General features: G+C 39.8%; 1 protein-coding gene across 2 annotated transcripts in view; it reads left to right on the forward strand.

Moving 5' to 3' along the window:
- slc15a4 (solute carrier family 15 member 4) overlaps nt 1-18,494 on the forward strand; it is a 42,830-nt gene that overhangs the window by 1,395 nt on the left and 22,941 nt on the right. Inside the window, exons 3-7 of one of the 2 annotated variants that reach the window (XM_088994594.1) lie at nt 3,157-3,449; nt 5,103-5,247; nt 5,420-5,500; nt 10,401-10,581; nt 15,213-15,371. In XM_088994594.1, coding sequence (XP_088850720.1) covers nt 3,157-3,449; nt 5,103-5,247; nt 5,420-5,500; nt 10,401-10,581; nt 15,213-15,371 — 859 coding nt within the window. The remainder of the gene's footprint in view (nt 1-3,156; nt 3,450-5,102; nt 5,248-5,419; nt 5,501-10,400; nt 10,582-15,212; nt 15,372-18,494) is intronic. The other variant, XM_088994595.1, reaches the window with a different exon arrangement.

Here is an 18,494-nt window from a genome sequence, read left to right on the forward strand (position 1 = left end):
ATCAGTGTCCTCCATCTAACCCGTTTTTTGCATCCTCTTCTCTCACACCAGCTACCTTCATGGCCTCTTTGACAACATCCATAAATGTCATCTTAAGTCTTCCTTTCGGTCTCCTGCCTGGCAGTTCAAGGCTCAGCATCCTTCTTCTGATATAGTCACTCTCTCTCCTCTGGACATGTATTATTACTATTGTACAAGTGTAGATTAAAATACAATAAAACTGAACTACTAAGAAATGGACCAATCAGGAATGATAAACATGTCTAATTATAGAAATCCAATCATTTTTTTGAGTTATGGTCCTGCCTGTGGTATCAACATCATTGCAACTTGCAATTGTGACTGATAAAAAGATAACATGATTACTGTTTTCTTTGCCGATTGCCGCCGAGTTATGAGTGTTGAAACTGCACATTTTCATGCTTTGCACTTGATTACATCTCTTGTCCTCGTGGGAAGTCAAGGCTCCCCTTCTTTCATTTATTGTTTGAATCTGTTTATTTGAACTTAGAAACGTTAAAAGGAGGACTGTGATTGGCCAGACGTTCCAGACATTTCTGTCATGTCTCATGTAGTAAATGCGTACAACTTGCAGGTCTGTGTCTGAGCCGAGGCCCAGTACCGGTCTTCGAACCGATAGTTGGCCGACCTTAACATATAGACAAAAATAAGTGAATTATGGTCGGGAAAAAAGTACTGCTCAGATGTGTTCAAATGTTAAGAAAAATAACATAAACAGTAATTGTTTTTCGAAAAAAAATCACACAAGCCTGAGCAAACGTTTTCAATGGCGGGCTGATGTCTTTACCCAGGGAGCAGCCAGGCAATGCTCATTACATGGTTCTGACATTTGTGACAATGCTTTTGATCATGAAGCAACATAACGTTCACATAGAAGCTTCATGTTGCAGGGAAAAGAGAAAAACAAATAACTAGAGCTTCGGTTTCACAACAATCAAAACATAACACTACACAAAGGAGATCAGTCAGACATTTGTATTTAAATGATAAATATAATTGTTTTTTTAAGCATTTACTGGTTTTGTTTTATATGTAACCGAGTGAAATAGCAAATATAGATCTATTTCAATACCTTCTGGCTAATGAGCATAAATAGGTGATTCTTATTTTTCATGATAACCACCATCTTGAATTGGCAGAAAAATTAATTGAAACTTGTCTTTGCCATATTTTTACAATGATGTCATCAAAGAAATATAATTTAATGATACAAATGTTGTGGTGTGTTTTCCCAACGTCCCGAATGCAACCTGGTGCTTTCATAGCGAGCGCGTAGTGTGTGTGACTCTGAAACAGAATTACATACATTGCATTTTTAAATCCAACACATGCATTTTTTTAAACGGTCATGCTATTGCCAATTCAATGTCCCGTTGCATTGCTACCGAAAAATTAATATTAACTTATTTAATGATGCTGCTTCTAATAATGAATACTGTATTCACAAAGGCTCTCAAAACAAATGCACAAAGATGATCTACCACTACTCAAATTCTAAATTCTTCCTAATTTGTGAAAAATGAGTTTTCATAGCGCTCAATATCGCTACTTCTCATTTTACTGGATTCACTGCACAACCCTGCACCCAAGAGGCACACTTGCCAAAACAATCTTTTTTTTAAAATTGGGATTATGTTAGTATAATCTTATTTTACTTTCTTATTTTTAGTTATTTTATCATTTTCAAGGGATAAAACAATATAAGGGCTTTTTGTTGTGGAACAAGCATGAAATTCTTGCAATAACTTGAAATACAATAAACGAGGTCCTGGGATAACCCAGTAAGTCGCTAGACTTGTGAAAATAAACTTACTTAAGATAGTGGAAGTAAATACAGTGAGGAGATAAGGGAGGTGCTTGTTCGTGACCTGAATGGTGCAATGAATCAACGCTGTGGATGTCATTGCATGATAATGCAAGAGCGCTGAATTTCACATGATGGATAATATAGGATCATTTGTATACTTCGGGGGGAAAAAATAATGAGGCGCAGAATAACATGGGCATGAGGCTTTGATGATAGTTTTATAAAAACGTTTATTTGTTGAATAAGTTTTGAAGTCAATGGATAATTGATTTAATTCATTGTGATTACAACCTCAATCACAATAACAACCTCTGGGAAGGTAACAAACGCACTTCCCACCACCTCCAAATTCAACGTTTTCATTGTAGTGACATGAAGTGAATTTTGAAAATCCACATAAAATCAGCAATGGAACTTTATAAGTTAATTGTCACCGTGAATCATGGTCTCCTGTTACCTCCTATTCATCACATGGAGACATTATCTCATTATTTCCTCCATATGTACGTCATTCCTGTCACAAGAATATTATTACTAGCCTGCAAATTTAACCGCATGTTCGGTATTCTTTTGCTGATGATGTCATCATCAAGAGCTTTCAGAATTGAACGATCCATAGACAATAACCGGTATTATCATATTAATCGACAACTGTTTTTAGAATTAAGGAATCGCAAAGAGCCTGTTTCACGTAAATTTTATTTCACCTTCTCAACTATAATTATTCTGTGATTTCCATTGTCCTTCATGAAAGCTGACTGATGATATTTCTTGATGAATCCAAATTTGACACCAGCAAATATATGCTTTGGAAAACATAAACCAAGCCAAATTCACAAAGGTTGTTGACCATAATGTCAAATACTATTGTGTGATGTTGCTTAATTGTTTTTAATTTTTTAAATCACCAAACAATACTAAATGACCATAGTTTGTTAATTACCGGTAACAGTTATAATCTTTAAAATAAATGATAAATGATTAATTAATGGAATAATTGCTATACCACTCAATTAAAATAAACATTTGATCGTGCCAGCCCAAAAAATCATCACCATCAAAACACCCAACGTAATTAAGCCATTAAACTTTCTGGATACTTTCTGAGTAGAATAAGGACTCTAAGTTTCTTTTTATTCAGTAATAGGTAATGTTCTGTCGATGTTTATTTCTCTTTCTTTGCTCTGTGAAAAAAAATATAACAGTTGACTTGCATCAACTTGGACAGTTTGATTTATTAGAGGACACGCACGAGCTGTTCTTTATGATTTATTAAGCCCAGTGTATCGTATGTGGAAGAATGATGCTTTGTTATTGTGGTCCAATAGGTCAAAGATAGAGGACCGGAAGCCACACGGCGATTCTTCAATTGGTTCTACTGGTGCATTAACCTCGGTGCCATCCTGTCGCTGGGAGGTGTCGCCTATATCCAGCAAAATTTCAGCTTTGAGCTTGGCTACATCATTCCTACTGCGTGTCTTGGGATTTCTTTCCTTGTTTTCCTCCTGGGCCGCACGGTTTTTATCACCAAGCCTGCTGATGGCAGCGCTTTCACTGATATGTTCAAGATACTGAGCTTTGCCTGTTGCTCCTCAAAACCCAAAGATGCTGATTTGCTTCGGTAATACGTCCATCACACTTATTTACTTTGTATTATTTAAGTTTCACATAATTGAATTGAAAACTGAAATGAGAGTGCTGTTTCAAATGACTACAGTGCGGACAATTATTATCACAAAGCTTCCGTCTCTACAACTGTCACATGAAAGTGTTTCTATAGAATATTGCTCATATGATCCTGATAAATGTATTTCTTCTGTGATTGAGGTACATCTTCCTTCGCTTGATTGCAGTGTGTTAGTGTACGTCTAAAAAGTAATGAACTAGTTAAAACTGAAATGAACAAAAACTTGACGCTTGCATCTGAAATACCAAATCCCAGTGCCTATAACAAAAGCCCGGTTAAGCCATTTGTCCTGAGGTGGTGATTATAGGCTCTATTGCCTCAAGTTTCCTTTCCATCTCTAAAAGCACTCTTATTTGAGGGTAAATCAGGTACTCTCAAAGGCAGAACAATCTTCTCCCTTCATGAATTGAAATACATTAATTTTTAATGACAAAACCTAAATTCCAAGTTGAAGTTGGGACAATGTGAAAAGTATCGATTAACAATGTGGTTGTGATTTTCAAATTCTTTCCAACCTATCTTTAATGAAACACATTAAAAGGCAGGATATTTTTCACACTGAATAGCTCTTATTTTTATTTTCTTTTTTGGGATGAGAGTGAGATGCACTCTTTTTATGTCTGCAGGTAATTTTAGAAAAATGATGGTGCAGGCCCATGTTTATCATTGTCTTATATCACCGGAGAGTTTGGAAAGTGAGGACCTTTAGTTCTCGCGGAAATTCTTGACCATTCTTACTTGATGTGCAACTTGAGTTGCTCAACAGTCCGCAGTCTCAATTGTCGTATTTTGGACTAAGTGGTTCAGATAATGTACATATGGATAATGCATCACACATTTTCAATGGTCTCGGTTGCAGCTCGGCCACTCTCGCACCTGCCCTGTTGCACAGAAAAACCACGCCGTTGGAACATTCATAGAATGTTGACTGGCATTGTGTTGCTGAAATAAGCAGGAATTTAATAATTTCAGTCGACGATGATAGGGTGTTGGGCCCTTGAAAGCGCAACATTAACTCAATGATGCCGCCCTGAAGGATTGCAGGTCACGTGTATTCAGGAGTGGTTTTTGGCCATGCTGCTACAGTTTCTCTTGACTGTTTTGATCATTGTATGAACCGTAAATGATGAAATCTCAAAACTGGTTGGAGCTGTTTTTGAGAAATGTTCTTAAACTATTGGACTATTTACTCATGCAGTTGTTTACAGTTTTGAACATTAGCCCATCTTTGCTTGTGAACAACTGAGCCTTTCCGGGATGTTCGCATTGTGCCCGATCACAACACTGACCATTACCACGTGAAATATTCTCAATAGTAATTATTTCCGTCTTCCTCAAGTACTTCTCATACGCATGTCCCATTTTATTTGAAATGTATTGCTGGCATCAAATTCAAAAGGAGGGAGTCGTTGCAAAAAAATAAAAAATACTGTTCACTAGTTTGAATGTGAAATGATCTGTTTCTGATATGTATTCCCTCGAACACAAGTTGAATATCGATCATCCTACCTTCATTGGAAATGGGGTGTTGAAATCTTCATTTAACACTGTCTGTCACAGTCATAAATTGTATCCTTTTTTTTGTAGAAGCAATAACCCAACTCTATTGGATGGTGCCAAAGTGGCGTACGGAGGAAAATTTCCAGAAGAGAAAGTGGAGGAAGTGAAATCTTTGGTGAAAATATTACCAGTTTTCTTAGCCCTTATTCCATACTGGACAGTGTATTTCCAGGTAAATAATCTATTTGAAATGAATCCAATGTATTTTGTGCAGTGGCCGAAGCGAGTCGATAAAAATGTAAAGGTAAAAAACCACTGCCATGTGTTAACACAAAGGGATGTCTGTAGCCTTTAAGAATGCATATGGGAAGTTCTCTAACGCCAATCTCGCTCTTGTATTGCAGATGCAGACAACATACATTCTGCAAGGCCTCCATCTAACAATTCCAGTTGCTGCCTCAAATAGCACCACAGACTCCCACATGGTAACTAAACAAGTCATGGTGCAACTAATGGTACTATAAATTTGGTGGCAAAGAGTGTATATTTATTTTGTTAACTGTACATCAGAACAGAGGTTTGGGTGAGGAAAAATAGTGAATTTGGTGTTTACTGCAACAACAAAAAAAATACACACAACAGAATTAGAACGTATTGGTCTCAATAACAGTGGTAGGTAACAGCTGAAGGCTGGCAAAAGTTGTAGTCATGCAATGGGGATTAAGTCCACACTTTACTGAACAGACTAATGCCTTGGAGGTTAGCATCCTCTTTGTATTTGGAACACTCCTCTACGGCGCCTCAATCTGAAGGTTCTCAATTCATGAGTCTGACATATCCAACCTGTCTCCATTTTGACACAAGATTGTTATCGGCAGAGATCAGAATCAGAATCATCTTTATTGCCAAGTATGTAGAACACACAAGGAATTTGTTTCCGGTAGAACACGCTGCACTAGTATCGTCGTCAAAAAAAAACTGCTAAGTGGCACTATACAGTTCCATTTTGGCTACTGTTGAAAGAGTTCAAAGAGTTAATGGCTTGAGGGAAGAAGCTGTTTAAATGTCTGCTGGATTTGGTGCGCATGGATCGGTAGCGCCTGCCTGAGGGGAGTAGCTGGAAAAGGTGGTGGGCAGGGTGCGGAGGGTCCAGTAGGATTTTCCGCGCCCTAGTTTGGATTCTTGCAGTGTGCAAGTCCTCGAGAGTGGGTAGGGCGGTGCCAATGTTTTTATCCGCCGTCCTAACTGTCCGTTGAGATAACCAGAAAACATGGAAGGAAGCATGTCCAGATATATTCCCACTCTTGCTTTATAATCTATAAAAGAGAAGTCCAGCACTCAAATCTATCATACATCATGCTGTATGTGTCAAGTGATCTTGACTTGTAGCATGATAATTCTGAATATGTTTGCCTTTAGATATTACCGAACCAGGATCCCGTAGTTACTGTTGACAACTGGTAGTAACATAAGAGCCAACATGGCAGATGGTTTTTTTCTCCCTTTAAATTCCACCCTACACACTGCCAAAAATGAAACCCAGGCGTTGTTTGCTACAAGTCTTGACACTTCTCAAAATCAAAAGGGAAATGAGATATGATGCCGCTGTGTTTTTTACTTCCTCACCTGACACAGTTCAATGGCACAACTGAACAAATTAGATCTATTCAAGGAGACAGAACGCACTGAAAGTGGAGCCGCAAGCGAACAAATGTGTTGTAATTATTTATGGTGCGATACATTCAAAGCTAAATGCAATTGTTTTATCTCTTCAGTTACTTTGCGTTCATGTGTCATCGAATCCATCCTGTGTTCTTCTATCACCGTTTGGTTCGGGGCCGCCACAAAAATGGACAAAATCCGACTTCACCGGACAGTTAGGACGGCGGAAAAAATCATTGGCACCGCCCTACCCACTCTCGAGGACTTGCACACTGCAAGAATCCAAACTAGGGCGCGGAAAATCCTACTGGACCCTCCGCACCCTGCCCACCACCTTTTCCAGCTACTCCCCTCAGGCAGGCGCTACCGATCCATGCGCACCAAATCCAGCAGACATTTAAACAGCTTCTTCCCCCAAGCCATTAACTCTTTGAACTCTTTCAACAGTAGCCAAAATGGAACTGTATAGTGCCACTTAGCAGTTTTTTTTTGACAACGATACTAGTGCAGCGTGTTCTACCGGAAACAAATTCCTTGTGTGTTCTACATACTTGGCAATAAAGATGATTCTGATTCTGATTCTGATTCTGATTCTGATGTGTGTGTGCGTGATATCTTGTGATCAAGTTGTCCAGTGATTTATGTGATATGAAAATAGAGTAGATGGATAGATATTATAGACAGTATATTTTACACTGGGACATGTTGGGGGCATATGTACAATATCCATAGCATGTCTATGTTTACTCAATGCATTCCTAAATGCATAAAGTAAGATTCCCACAAACCACAATTTGTGTGACTCCTAACTTTGCAAATCGATTCAGTCACACACATAAATTCAAAGGTTTGTGATCTAAAAATAGATCAACACTGTTTTCATAAAATAGAAGAGCATATGAAATCCCATTCTTATCATGCATTTTTGTCCTCTTTGCACAAAATCCACACTTGTGTTTGGGCCCTCTTATGAACAATACATATGCATGTGTAGTAACGCAGCAATTTGTCATGTACTTTTACTGCAGAATCAGGCATGTCGACGCTCATTGAAAAGTGCATTGCAGTGTCAATCACTTTGCTCTCCTATCTGTCATTGTATTTTTATCGAGCATTCTCATTTTTATTAAGTTCATAGAGTTGCTTTTTCTGTAGCCACAAGGGGATACGAGCCAGTGTCTTATTGTGCCGGTCCCAAGCCCGGATAAATACAGAAGGTTGTGGCAGGAAGGCATCAGACGTAAAAGCTTGGCCAAATCTGTGAATCAAACCTCTGAAGATGGAGGACACTGATTCGCTGTCGCGACCCCTTGAAGGGAAAAGCTGAAAGGAAAAGAAGACTCTTTATGTAGTGTATCAAATACATATAGTGTGTATAAAAATCCAGATTAGCCCAATCCAGATGAGTATGTTGTGTATATAGTCTACTTGAACCTCATCCTAGAAATAGCCACTCACATGTCCATCCATCCATTTCTCAAACCACTTCCCCTATTTGTCATATGCAATGGATTAATGAAAGAGGGCTGCAACCCTTGTTACTTATACAGGGTTTTATTTGTAAAAAAGTAAAATGATCAATTTGAAAATTACAATGTGCCAATAATAGGCAAATGTAACATAAATGAGTTCACAAAAATACATAACCAAAGACACACTCGGCTGACACTTTGTCATATGAATGTCAATGGTTTTTCGTGTTCCTCATTCAAAACTTATAGATGTGCTTAAGAATTCCATGTTTTCTTCCCTGGTAGATATCATGCTTCACATCTTCATTGATGTCTGTTCCACCAAAGATAATGCCAAAGGGTACTTGGATGTCTGTTTTGAAGGTTACACATAAATAGATTTGTTCAGACAGATATGGGAAACCAAACAGCTTTCCTGATCTTTTTGATGGTTGTCGACACAATGGATCGAAAAACAAACATGCATTTTACCTCGCAGAAATCTGCCTGCCTTGAACAGATAAATGGCCAATGCACCCTCAAATTGAGGATTTTGTGATAGCAGGTTTTCCACATTTGAAGAAGACTCAAAGTCCCCTGCATGTCTGAGCTCACATGTGTGTCCAGCCGATTCAATGTGGGACCTACAAAATGAGGGGAATTCAATATATAAAATTATTTGGGGGGAAAAATGATTCAATCATTAAAACAATGTTGAGACTGAAGAAAGACGGGGAGACCATGACTAAGCGGGCTCCTAACGCAGGAAAGGGTCAAATATTTTCCCGAGTCTTGTGCTCAGACCCAGTGAGTCATTGATTGGTCTTACGTAGAACCTGTCACACAAACTGAAGTGGGCTACAAGATCTAAAAAAGAAATACATGATGTAAAAACACACACAAAGAAAAAAATAGCATACTTAAGAGTTATGGGAAAAATCTGCTGTGGACTGTGGTGAAAGTACAAAATGATCATATTCATTCGTGTTGATGTCTAGTTTATTCTTAAATGTGCGATATGTGCAACAAACAGCACTAATTAAATTTCTTTCTTCATTAAATGCATGATGCATAAAATGCAGCCCATGACAGTATATCTGGCATTAAAAAGGGGAATGTCATAAAAACTACACCCAAACATGGTATTGGCCTATAGGTTCTCCTGACATTCACCAAAACTGGCTTCAAGGTTTTCTGGTCCTGTGGTAGGACATACTTAAAATGGGGAAACACTGCTTTAAGAAGAAAATTCCACGAATGATGCAAGAGACTCATCATCAGTAATACCAAACATTTGAACAGCATTGCACAACTGGTTTGGATCTTAGGATCATTTTGCTGTCCACTTCAGTCATTAAACTGATTTGGGGGTCTACTACATGCTAACTACATGCCAATGCTAAAAATATAATTAGGTTTTCCGATATAAGATGAAAACCGAAATGATCGCGGTGTATGTTTCCATTTTCCAGCAAATGTAGGTATGTAACTACAGTAAAACGAAGGCTATATTTCAACTACACTTTTTTTCGCTGAAGAGGTCACAATCAGACGCCTATGACGGAGAAACAGTGTGGGAAAAAAAACAAAACTACAACTGGACAGCCATGGATGCTGCCCCGGTTAACGATTAACTCCTGACTTCTGTCCCATTGCTTCCTCATGTCTCACCTGAATTATCAATGCATGACGGGAAAGATGTAACTACTTTAATAGATAAATTAACTTAATCGCTCAGCTGTAGTGCGGTTCCCTGATTTGGGTTCGAGACAAGCGAGAAAAAGTAATTTCCTTTTTTTTAAATAATGGCCCAATCTTTACGGATATGCGTCAGTAAATGCAAGGCCACAAAGAGCGTGCCACTATTGCAGACTCGGAAGAGTGCTCGAACACATTTCCTGCAGGCTTGCTCATTACTGAGGAATTTACTTGGAGTGTTGACATGTGCGTCTCCATTATGGTTCCCGGCAAACTTATAGATGTGCTTAAGAATTCCATACGTTTTCCTCCCTGGTAGATATCATGCTTCCGGATCAAAAGTTAGTCTTTTGATCAATAGAATGTTATGCAAATGCCTCCAGTTGTGTTGACGTGGTACTATTTTCAGTTACATTTAAGTATGACCACCTGGGGGTGCCAAAGTAATGGCGAGCGAATAGTCCAAAGACAAACTTGGTCAGCTTTGTTAGACTGTGGCAAAATTCTCACCAGCTTTCACGCTTGATTGCATTTTGTACAGTTTTATTTAATCTATTTTCTCTGAATCCTCTAGATAACATTTCGCTTCCCGGCAGCCTGGCTCACCATGTTTGATGCTGTGCTCATCCTCATGCTGATTCCTCTGAAGGACAAAGTGGTGGACCCGATTCTGAAACGGCGTGGCCTGCTGCCCTCCTCTTTGAAGAGGATTGCAGTGGGGATGTTCTTTGTCATGTGGTCAGCGGTGGCAGCAGGCGAGTATACAAAGCGAGCGAGAAGATTCTGATAAAAGCGGTGGCAGCAGGCGAGTATACAAAGCGAGCGAAAAGATTCTGATAAAATTACTTTTATCTGGCAAAGGAAAAAAAAGATTATTTTACCATACATAATGGAAGTATACCTCCACATCACATGACATATTCAAGATTTTAAGTCAGACATAAAGCCTCAGCGCAAATGTTTGGAATATCGCATATTTTATGAATGAGTGATATGTAATTACAGAAAGTTAGATTCTGTCACAGATCAATAAATCCAAAGTTTGCACATCACTTTGTCGCTGACAGCCTATATATCTTTCGTTTCTGGAGCAGTTGAGTCATTGCACTGTTTTGCCTTGAACGCCTGCTTCTTTGCCACTGAGTTTTTGATTGTAGATTGGCTTACTTGAAAGTTTAACACAAGCATCTCTCGGGGAAATGACTGCCTTGATGCAACCAAGCAGAGATTCCTGAGAGAGAAAAGCTACAAGATACATTGCAAAAAGGTTTAAATTGATTGTTGAAAATCGTGCCGTAGTTTATTTTTTCTCTTTGATTTAGGCCAGACTAAACGTGTATGCCGCAGAAGACCTATGTCTGAACAAAAATGGATTTGCAACTCTCGTTTTGCGAGACACATTTTGTGCTATGAGGATGAGTAGTGGCTCTGTATATTTTTCAATTGTTTGGATGAAATTGGGGAGTGTAGACTAAGATGTATTGCTGAGGGCAAACAATTCAGGTCTCTTCCATCAGTGTTGTTGCGAAAGGTATCTGAAATACATGTGATGTATCTAGGATTCAGACAACTTCTTTTCAGAGAACATCGCTATTCCTAGATGTTCTCACATTCATTTATGCTGTTGAAAGACCATTCCATAATCAGCGTTTATCGCCCTGCTTCTTGGTGTAGGGGGGAGTAAAGCCCTTTCACAGCAAAATAAATTCAGAAGATTGCAGCAAGTAATTTCTGGAAGTGGAGTAAAAGGATTTACGATGGAGCATTGGTCACCCAACAGTGAGTTTACACATAAACGATGATGCTGGATTCAGCCAGTTTGGACACTGTGACGATATTCCTTCATTCATTTTCCGTTCCATTTATGCTCACTATGGTTGCGGGGGGGCGTGTCTTTGGTTTGTTAGTAGAGGACACCCTGAACCGGTTGCCAGCCAATCACAGGGCACACAACGACAAAGACACACAACGACTCACCCTCACAGTCATACCTAGGGCCAATATTCAATCAGCCTGCCATGCATGCTGATTTTGTACAGTTCATTTTTTCTGACATCTTTTTTTGTATAGAAATTTTTTTGTTTCATTTTTTTCTTTTCGATCCCCTCCCACTCCCACCCCTTTCAATGTTGCTGCTGTAGATTGCAAATTTCCCAAGTGTCGGTCTATTAAAGGCGTTCTGGTTCTGATATTTTTGGAATGTGGGTGAAAACCAGAGGACCCGGAGAAAACCCAAGTGGGAGTGAGAACATGCAAAATCCAGTTGTTTTGTGTTTTCTTTTGTCACTTTGTGTGGAATGGATACGGATTGTTTTGCAGCATTTTTGACCATGACATTCATCAAGGAGGAGACTGTGCTGAGCGGCTGCGCCTTTTCGGCAGCATGAATATGCCAGTACTGTTTTTACATGGGAGGAATGTCGGTGCCATTCGACTGCCATCGCTGGACACCAAAGGGGCCATTGTGCTTTTTTGCGCCTGTAATGGGCAGCATCTTCACACCCCCGCTTTGTTCAGCGAAAAGGTCGGTGCTGTTGGACAGTCTGCGGTTGGATGGATGCATGGCTTGAGGAGCCCGCGATAAGAAGAAAGCAGCGTCAGCGCAGAGCGCCGATGCGTATGTGGAACTGTTGCGACTTGGAATTCTAGCAGATTCATGTGGGACAGGAGATGTGAGACAATCTCTTTTCGTCAATGGATGCTACAGCTGCGTGTTTGCTTTCAACATTTAGCTTGTAGTCAACGCGCACGTTCCACCATGATGTCCCTGATCTACTGGTGGAAAGACTCTGATCCTCTCCTCTTTCATCTAGAACTGCTTCATGTCATCACAAAGAGGGTACAGCAAGTCCTGAAGAATGAATGACGCTCTGCGTCTTTGTTTGTCATGTTGTCTTTGTGTTGTCATATTATTTGTTATTTAGTTTTTGTTGTTGTTCTTTTGACTTCAAGACGGCGCCGCGAGAGTGGCTGCCTTTCCAGCAGCTCATGTATTTCTTTTTTTACTTTCATTCCTTTCAACACTTTGCTGCTGTGAAATGTAAATGTCTCCACTGCGAGACTAATAAAGGCAAATCCAATCCAATCCAGACAGAGAAGCTGGAGTCTGGATTGAACCCACAACCTTTGCACTGTGAGGTTGACGCGCTAACCACTGTTCCACCGTCCTGTCACATGATCACATATTGACAATAATGGAGTCTACACTTTCCTTCCATCCATATTCAAAATCACTCCCCAATTGCTGTTTGCAATTTCCTGCTATGAAATGTAAATTTCTCCACTGTGAGACTAACAAATGCAAATCCAATCCAATCCAATCCAATTGGGTTGTGGGTAAACCAGGGGCTATTCCAGCTAATTTTGGGCAGGGTGGGTACACCAGGAACTGGTTGCCGACATGCATCAAAAACTATGACACCTGTATGTACAAGTCAGAGCTTTGCATGATTTTGAAATTTATGAGAAAGCCAGAGTACTGGAGTGAAGCCATGCAAGCACAGTGAAAACATGCAAAACTCTGGTATAAAATCGAAGCCCAGATTTAATCCCCTGCAATGCAGAGGTGATAGCCACCCTCTGCAAATTTCCCCATTGTGGGTTGATTAAAGGTTTTCCGATTTTCTGATTTCTGAAAAACCTCCAGTCAGAGTATTTAAGCAATGCATATAACACATCATACCGTGACATGAATGTGTTTGTCAGCAGTGTTGCTGTGCTTGCCTTCAATTCCATACATTGATTCCAGGGAATTACCTCGCACTCTTTCTTCCTCAGCCTGCCCACCTTTAACCCCAAGAGGCTATACATTTCCAATTAATATCAAAGGAAGAGGGTGAAATTGTGTTGCAAAGACACTCAACTAAACTCATGCTGGCAAGAAAATGAAATTATGCCTGTTTTACATTGAGTGCCACTCTCCCAAAATAGGGCCCTAAATCTTTAGCCTACAACTCTCGCTTAATGAAATAAGTGCAGTGCAATTCCATAGGGTTTCCTGTGAGGCAAAGTTGGACCTCCAATGCAGTAAACAGCGGCAGAAATATTCTGGCCCGCAGAGAATGATTGATTTGTTATTTGATTTTTGTTTGTGCACCAACTACGGGAAACGAAAGAAAGCAAAGCTGACATCACTTATTTATTTTTTTCTTATTTTATTTTATTTTATTTTTTTCTACTTGACACTTGGAAAGTGTATGTTCTAATGTGCTTCTCGTAGAGCTCAATTGCCTTAAGATTTTCAAGACTAAGGATCATGTTGGGCAGTGTGGTGTTTCTAAGGAGGGGGTAAGCAGGGACTAAGATGGAAAGCTGGTATTATTGTATGGTCGGATTACAAGACTACATCTGCTGTCCAAGTCCAGCATTAAATTTAAGTAGTTATGATATGAGGCTGTTTTCTGACAGTGCTGGAGCTGCTGGTTGCAAGCTAAGAGCCACCAATTAAAGGACAACCGACATCAGTTTCCTAACTGACATCAGAAAAACGTCTTATAGCATCTAAAATACCCAAAACATGCAGTATGATTTTTTTATTCAAATGCAAAACACCAATAAAAATGACTTAAAGTGTCCAAAATCTGCAAAAAATTGATCTGCGAATTGGGCTTTTTCAGAAAGTCCCGCCCCCAGTTCGTGACGTCACGCCAAGACGTCTTGCAATGCTGGAGAATCAAAACAATGACTTCAGATTCGGAGAATATGATTTATTGTTACACATCCAGTTATGAATATGATTCAAATAGTTCTGAAGAGGAAAGCATACATGTTTGCAATCGATTAAAGAATTTATTCCGTGCCATTTTGATGCAACATTGGGGGGAAATGTATCACCCAAAAAGAGGCAGAAAATGCCGTCCAAGCTCCTCTGAAGAATTAATCAGCCCGTTTCCACAGGCTGATAAATTCCTTCCATGGAGCATGGTCTCCCTCTTCTGGCAGTTTTTTGGTGCAACACAAGGTGTTCAGACCAAACAAGTACAGCAAAATACATTGACGTGATGGAAGGACTGCTACAATTTGTCTTTTTTTCGGTCAGGGGGATTCCTTCAGTGACGTCACGTACGGACTCGTCACCAACTCAAAAAGAAGACTTCCTGAATATTCAGCGCGAGTCTTAAAACGTAAAATATAGCTATATGCGGTGGAATCTTTGTAAAATACGCTCAGTAAAAGTCATTTGAAGCCATTTTACAAATTATGGACACAACTTGTCCGGAGATGTCGGTTGTCCTTTAATGATAAAAATGAAGTGGTTGATGACTTAGTGTGGCTTAGGAGTTGTAATATTGGAAACAAGTCTAAAACTGTGCATTTGTTGTTGGGTTTTTTTTCATAAATGTGCTCATATATACTGTCAAACTGCCTGTTTTTGGTTGCCCATCAGGTATTCTGGAGACAAAACGCCTGGAGATCATCAAAGCAAATGGTCCCATTGAGCAAGTGCTTGGCAACGTAGTCTACTATGCAGCGGATTTACCCATTTGGTGGCAAGTGCCTCAATATGTGCTGATAGGCATCAGTGAAATATTTGCCAGCATTGCAGGTACTGTGAATTTGGTGCTGTAGTGTAACCTTTAATTTCAGATAAATAAAATGAAGTGATAACTCATGATTCACCTTTACCAAAGGCAGCTGAAATGGCAAATGTTGTCATCTTTCAACACCCACGGTTTATACCATCACATGCGCAAACACAATTCAGAGGGAGGTTCTATAATTGCCAGAAGATAAATGGTATCCTTGGTGCAGGGTGGGGGATCAATGCCAGACTACAGTTCAGGCCCACAATTTACCACAGATGGGGTCATACACATGCACACATGTGCGCACACACATGCAATGTAGGCAAATTCAGTATGTTGTACCTCGGCTTAACATATCTCAACAGTTGTAGTAGGCTAGTGTGACATACTGTAGCTTTTCATGCCCCTCTGTACAGCTTCCACGTTTTACCTATGACCAGGTTTTAGGGCTCATCTCGTTTCGCAGCGGACTATTGGATCCATCTCTATTTTGCACTATGAACGCCATGGTCGTTTTTTTTGATAGTTTAACAATCTCAACAGGCATTCTGTAAGCTTGTTTTCTTTTTGTGACAAACATTCCATTTGGTCCACAGTTGCCTCAAATGGATTGGCCTAAAATAAATTATGAGCCATAAAATAAATACAATTTACAGTGATACCTCATCTTACGAACTTAATTGGTTCCCATAAAGTGTGTGTAAGGTCAAATTTTTGTCTACCAAACATGCATTTCCCATAAGAAATCATTAAAAATGAGAATAGTCAGTTTCCAGGTCCCCATATAACATAATTTTCGAGTAAATAAGCCTTACAACAACACAAAATATACCTTGTTTTATGTTTAACAAATGTGCTGTTGTATTGTACTTAAAGAAATAAACTTTACTGTATAATAAAGTCGTTTTATTTACCTTTGTGATGGTCGTTGATGTAATTGCCTCTGGATGATATCTGACTGAAGATGCCGTGCTTTCTCGGCAATAATACCCTCACACATTGTCCCCTGCTAGCTGCTTTTTGTTAATCCAAATCAACAGAAGTTTTTCAACTTCTTCGATTGCCTGAGACCGTTGCTTAGACAACACAGAAACACCCTTAGCCACACGTAGCAATGGTCGATTTAGCATGCTGGAATGCTAAGTCACACAATCGCACACCTCGATCGTGTTTTTCGATGATATCCTTCCGCTCGACCTTAATTTTCTTTTGTCCTCTTCGGTTTAACACTAGCCTGTGGTGGGGTCTTTTTCGGTCCCAAAAAAGCAAAAGTACTCCACTCGATAACAAACCATGTCTGCACTGAGTGCACTAAAAGAAAGTGAGTGTGGAAAACTAGGCTGCCAGCCACTGTGGCGCTGTTCTACCGTGTAGTTTGGTGTTCTTCCGCCGAAAACTTGCCATTGTGGCGCTCCGTGTGTTTCCCGAAAACTAATTCGGATGCCAAGATTATGTTGTCGCAAATTTAATGTTCGCAAGGCAAAAGGTTCGGAAGATAAAGCGTTCGTAAACTGAGGTATCACTGTATATGAAATATATACAACATGAGCATTCAACCTCTGTTTCCATGATCACACTGAGCCAATGAATCCTGATTTGTTTTGACAGTGTGAGTAAATGCCTTTTTAATCCAGAATGTACAAAAACATGTTTTAGCATTATGGGATTTTAAAATGCAGACATACCTACGTATACTGTAGTTTGTGAAAATCAATTAAAAAATAATCACTGTCTCCGTTGCTCCCTCCATTTGTTAACTTTAACTTCATGAAGAATAGTCTGGCAGATTTGTGACATCAAGTACATTAAATGAAAATAAATAATTTCCTTTAGTCCGGTTTTGTTTCAATAAATCTGTCAAAAGCCACTGCCCTAACACATATAAACAGTCCCCTGTCTTAAAAGACAACAAGCAACATTCATGTGCACCATGCTCATTATTTGTTATTGGAGGGCTCCTTGACATTTTGTTTGCAATAAAATCCCATTAATTTTCTCCCTTAGAAAAAAATGTTCGACACATTTCAAAGCCCACATTTGTTCAGCTTTTATTCCTAGACTCCTAGCGTTAAATTAATCATAGTTCATTCATAGTTCAGATAGTTCATTCACAGCGGCAATGTATACATCATGTATATCTGAGATTTCTGTTGCAAAATCTGACCTTCAATGTAAATATGTGGGCGTTGTAGTCTTCTGCAAAGTGTGTAAAATAGTGAGTTGTAAACAAAAGGTCATCCGAGAATACAAATATGCCATTGAACGAGAAGGTTATTTAAAGGACAACCGACGTCTCCGGACAAGTTGTGTCCATAATTTGTAAAATCGCTTCAAATTACTTCTACTGAGTGTATTTTACAAAGATTCTACCGTATATAGCTATATTTTACGTTTTAAGACTCGCGCTGAATATTCCGGAAGTCTTGTTTTTGAGTTGGTGACGAGTCCTCACCCTACGTCACTGAAGGAACGCCCCTGACTGAGAAAGGACATACCTTGCATCACCTCAATGCATTTTGCGGTACTTTGTTTGGTCTGAAAACTTTGTGTTGATCCGTGTTGATGGCGAAATTAGAAAGTAAACACATAAATAATGCAATGGTGAATTGTTGTATGTTACACCGAGACAACTCTTTGATATTCGTTGACAAAAATTCCAAGATGGAAAAAAAAAACTATTTCCAAAGGAGCTCTGCCGCCATCTTCTGCATTTTCTGTGACACTACACATCAGTCTTCTCATCTCATCTCATCTCATTTTTCGTACCGCTTATTCCACATTAGGGTCGCGGGGGTTGCTGGAGCCTATCTCAGCTGTCTTCGGGCACGAGGTGGGGGACACCCTGAATTGGTTGCCAGCCAATCGCAGGGCACACAAAGACATACAACAGTCACTCTCACACTCACACCTAGGGACAATTTGGAGTGGTCAATCTGCCTGCCATGCATGTTTTTTGAGTGTGGGAGGAAACCGGAGGACCCGGAGAAAACCCACGCGGGTCCGGGGAGAACATGCAAACTCCACACAGGGAGGCCGGACCGGGACGCGAACCGGCGACCTCTGCACTGTGAAGCCGGTGTGCTAACCACTCGACTACCGGGCCGCCCCACATCAGTCTTGATCGCTCAAAATGAGCCAGAAGA

Source organism: Hippocampus bargibanti, linkage group LG04 (genome assembly GCF_051943395.1).
Source record: "Hippocampus bargibanti isolate YZ-2025 linkage group LG04, ASM5194339v1, whole genome shotgun sequence".
In the NCBI taxonomy this organism is placed as follows: domain Eukaryota; kingdom Metazoa; phylum Chordata; class Actinopteri; order Syngnathiformes; family Syngnathidae; genus Hippocampus; species Hippocampus bargibanti.